Source organism: Fonticula alba (genome assembly GCF_000388065.1).
Source record: "Fonticula alba strain ATCC 38817 unplaced genomic scaffold supercont2.6, whole genome shotgun sequence".
Taxonomy (NCBI): domain Eukaryota; order Rotosphaerida; family Fonticulaceae; genus Fonticula; species Fonticula alba.
This window is the reverse complement of record NW_009242976.1, coordinates 1878162-1880799: the sequence shown is the minus strand read 5'-3', so window position 1 is coordinate 1880799 and position 2638 is coordinate 1878162. Positions and strand designations below refer to the sequence as shown.

Genomic DNA, 2638 nt, shown 5'->3' with positions numbered 1-2638 from the left:
CGGCGGCGCTGGGAATCTAAACTCCCGGCCGGGTCCCACTCTCCCTTCTCCTGGCCTGCGAGGCTGGCGCGAGGCGCGTCCGTGTGTGTGTGTGTGTGTGTGTGTGCAGCCGAGTATCCCGCACCCCGCCAGCGACCAGGTCTCCGGAGAAGAGCAGGCCGTCCACACCATTTCGTGCTGTCCCCCCCCCCCCCCCCGGCATGGATGCGTGTGCGTTCGGCCGGGCCCACCCGGGGAGAAGGAGAGAGAGAAGCTCGGGCACCGGCGCGCCGGCGCGGGGCGAGGGCAAGGTGGCAGGGGTCGGGCGCGCACCCGGACGCTCGCCCGCGCCCGGACGGCAGGCGGCCGACGCGGTTCGGGGCGCGGGCGGTGCCCCCCGAGAAAGGGGCCTCCGGCGACGTCAAAATCCCGTATCCTCGCGCGAGGGGGATGCCGAAAATCCCGCCGCCCAGTTAATGAGTAACGCCATTTGACTGAGCGTCGCGCTCTCTTCCCGGTGGGTCTTGCTTCCGGGATGCCGGGAAAAAGGGCCCCTATAAGAGGGCCCGGGGTGTGTGGCGCTCTCGCTCCGGCGCCGGGCCGTGGCATATTATTCGCAATCCAGGCCACTGACCGCACCCTTCCATATTCCCACTGGATGGGTGTGGTTCTTTTGGTCATGGTAGATCAACTGAGGTTTATTGAGAAAGAGCTTACCACGACCTACGTGGTATGCTTTGGTTGTGACCTCAAACACTCCCCCTTTTCTTGCCGAAATAATTGAACTTCAGCAGCGCTGCGCCGCGTCTTCTTGTGCTTGCTCCCTCCCCCTGCTGTGCCGCCCCTCCGGCAAGCAGCCGATCTCAAACCCTTTCCGAACGATCCGCCCGCCAAGTGTTGAGCGCAGCAAACCGAGAATCGCAGTGCCAGCTGTGCAAGTGAACATATCTTTCTTCTCTCTCCCTCTCTCTCTCTCTCTCCCTCTCCCTTTCTCTCTCTCTCCCTCTCTCTCTCTCCCTCTCCCTGTCTCTCTCTCTCTCCCCCTCTCTCCCTTTCTCCCTTTCCCCCCGTCTCTCTCTTCCTCTCACCCACACACCGACCTTTGTTTCCCCTCCTCGATCACGGCCTTGCTCCTCTTCTTTTTCGGGGGAGAGCTACATTCTGTTGTGGTACCAATGCGGACAGTAAACTTCCTGTATGTGTGGTAGCTGGTGTAGGGAGGGGGGAGCGGAATGTCCCCTCGGCACCCCCTCCTTCATTCTCCTCCCCCCTGAGGAGGGGTCCACCACTTGCATAGGCCAGATGGTGGTGCATTGAGCCCCAGAGAGGCGCAGGCCGACGGGGGAAAGAAAGGCCACAGGGAGTGACACCCGCCTTCTTAAGCGGCGTCAGCCTCGCGGAAGAAGAAGTCACTCCAGCGAGTGTACGCCCCGGACACCGGCAGCGGGTAGGTAGGCTCCTTCAGCGGAGCCGTCGCGCAATCCAGCCAGTAGTGGTTGCCCGGGTCCTTGCGATCGGCCAACTTACTGTGACGCATCAGGCGGCGGGCAAAGCGCGGACGAGGCGGGCGCGGGTGGGCCCACGAGAGGCGAGAGGGTCACGGGAGAAGGGCCAAAGTCAGCACGGCGCCCATGCATCGGCGGGCGAGGGCGTCCTTCGGACACCACACAGGCAGCATGCCCAAGCACGTACCGGAGCTTGACCAAAAGATCGTGAAGATCTCCCTCGCCGAAGGCCACAACGATGGGGTTGATGTAGTTCATGTAGCACGGGGAGGTGACGTCGTGCGAAAGATACCGCGCCTGGTCGTAATCGCGCCAGAAGTAGATCATGGACTTGGCCGGCCACAGGTAGGTGTTGAGGTAAACCTGGTGGGAGGGAGAGAGAGAGAGAGAGCGAGAGAGGGAGGGAGGCCCCGCAGCCAGATGTTAGGAAAGCCGAAGCCCGAGGGACAAGGGACGCGGCGCGAGGGCCGAGGGACCACGCACGGTTGGGTTGCGGCGCCAGCCGGCAATGCGCTCGAGCGGCGTGCGGTATTGCCCTTGGCGGATGTTGAGAACGGTCTTGGCAACCTCCATGGCTAAGCCAGGGAAGGTCCATGGTCAGAAAGGAATAGCTATGCGTGCATCCCACCCCCCCCCCCCCCATCATGCGCGAGGCAGAGGGAAGCAAAAGAAAAAAGGGGGAAGGCCATGCAAAAGATGTGGGGGCATCCCAGAAAGACGCACCAGCCTCGGCCTCCGACAGCCAGGCCTTCCGGCGGCCGGTGTTTCCTTCGGACCAAGTGGACGCATAGTCGAAGAGGGCCCGGACCTGAAGGGCCCGGACGGCGGTGATCTCCATCGAGTCGACGATCTCCTCGACCAGCGAGCGGCCAAGAGGCGAGATGCGCGAGAGCAGCGAGGCCATGCGCTTGGTGTAGTCGTTGAAGACGACGTCCATGGCAACTGAGGGCCGTCGCCACGAAGAGCCGTGTGAGTGGCAGGCAGTGTGTGTGTGCGAGAAAAGAGAGAGAACGAGCGAGCAAGGGCGAGAACAGGGGAAATCATGAACAGGAACATCGGCCCGGAGACACGAGACCCTGGGCCCGGGCACCGGTATCCCGCCTGGCTGCGAAGAAGGGATCCCCGTGGAAGGGGGGGGGGGGGGGGGGGGGGGG

The 2638-nt window shown here is 63.4% G+C and overlaps 1 protein-coding gene across 1 annotated transcript in view; it reads right to left on the bottom strand.

Moving 5' to 3' along the window:
• Positions 1–1080: 1080 nt before the first annotated feature.
• The window catches only part of H696_04067 (hypothetical protein), a 9028-nt gene continuing 7470 nt past the window's right edge, over positions 1081–2638 (bottom strand). Inside the window, exons 10-13 of the mRNA XM_009497942.1 lie at positions 2208–2426; positions 1968–2059; positions 1672–1847; positions 1081–1505 (exon numbers count right to left, since the gene is read on the bottom strand). Coding sequence (XP_009496217.1) covers positions 1358–1505; positions 1672–1847; positions 1968–2059; positions 2208–2426 — 635 coding nt within the window. The 3' untranslated portion in view covers positions 1081–1357. The remainder of the gene's footprint in view (positions 1506–1671; positions 1848–1967; positions 2060–2207; positions 2427–2638) is intronic.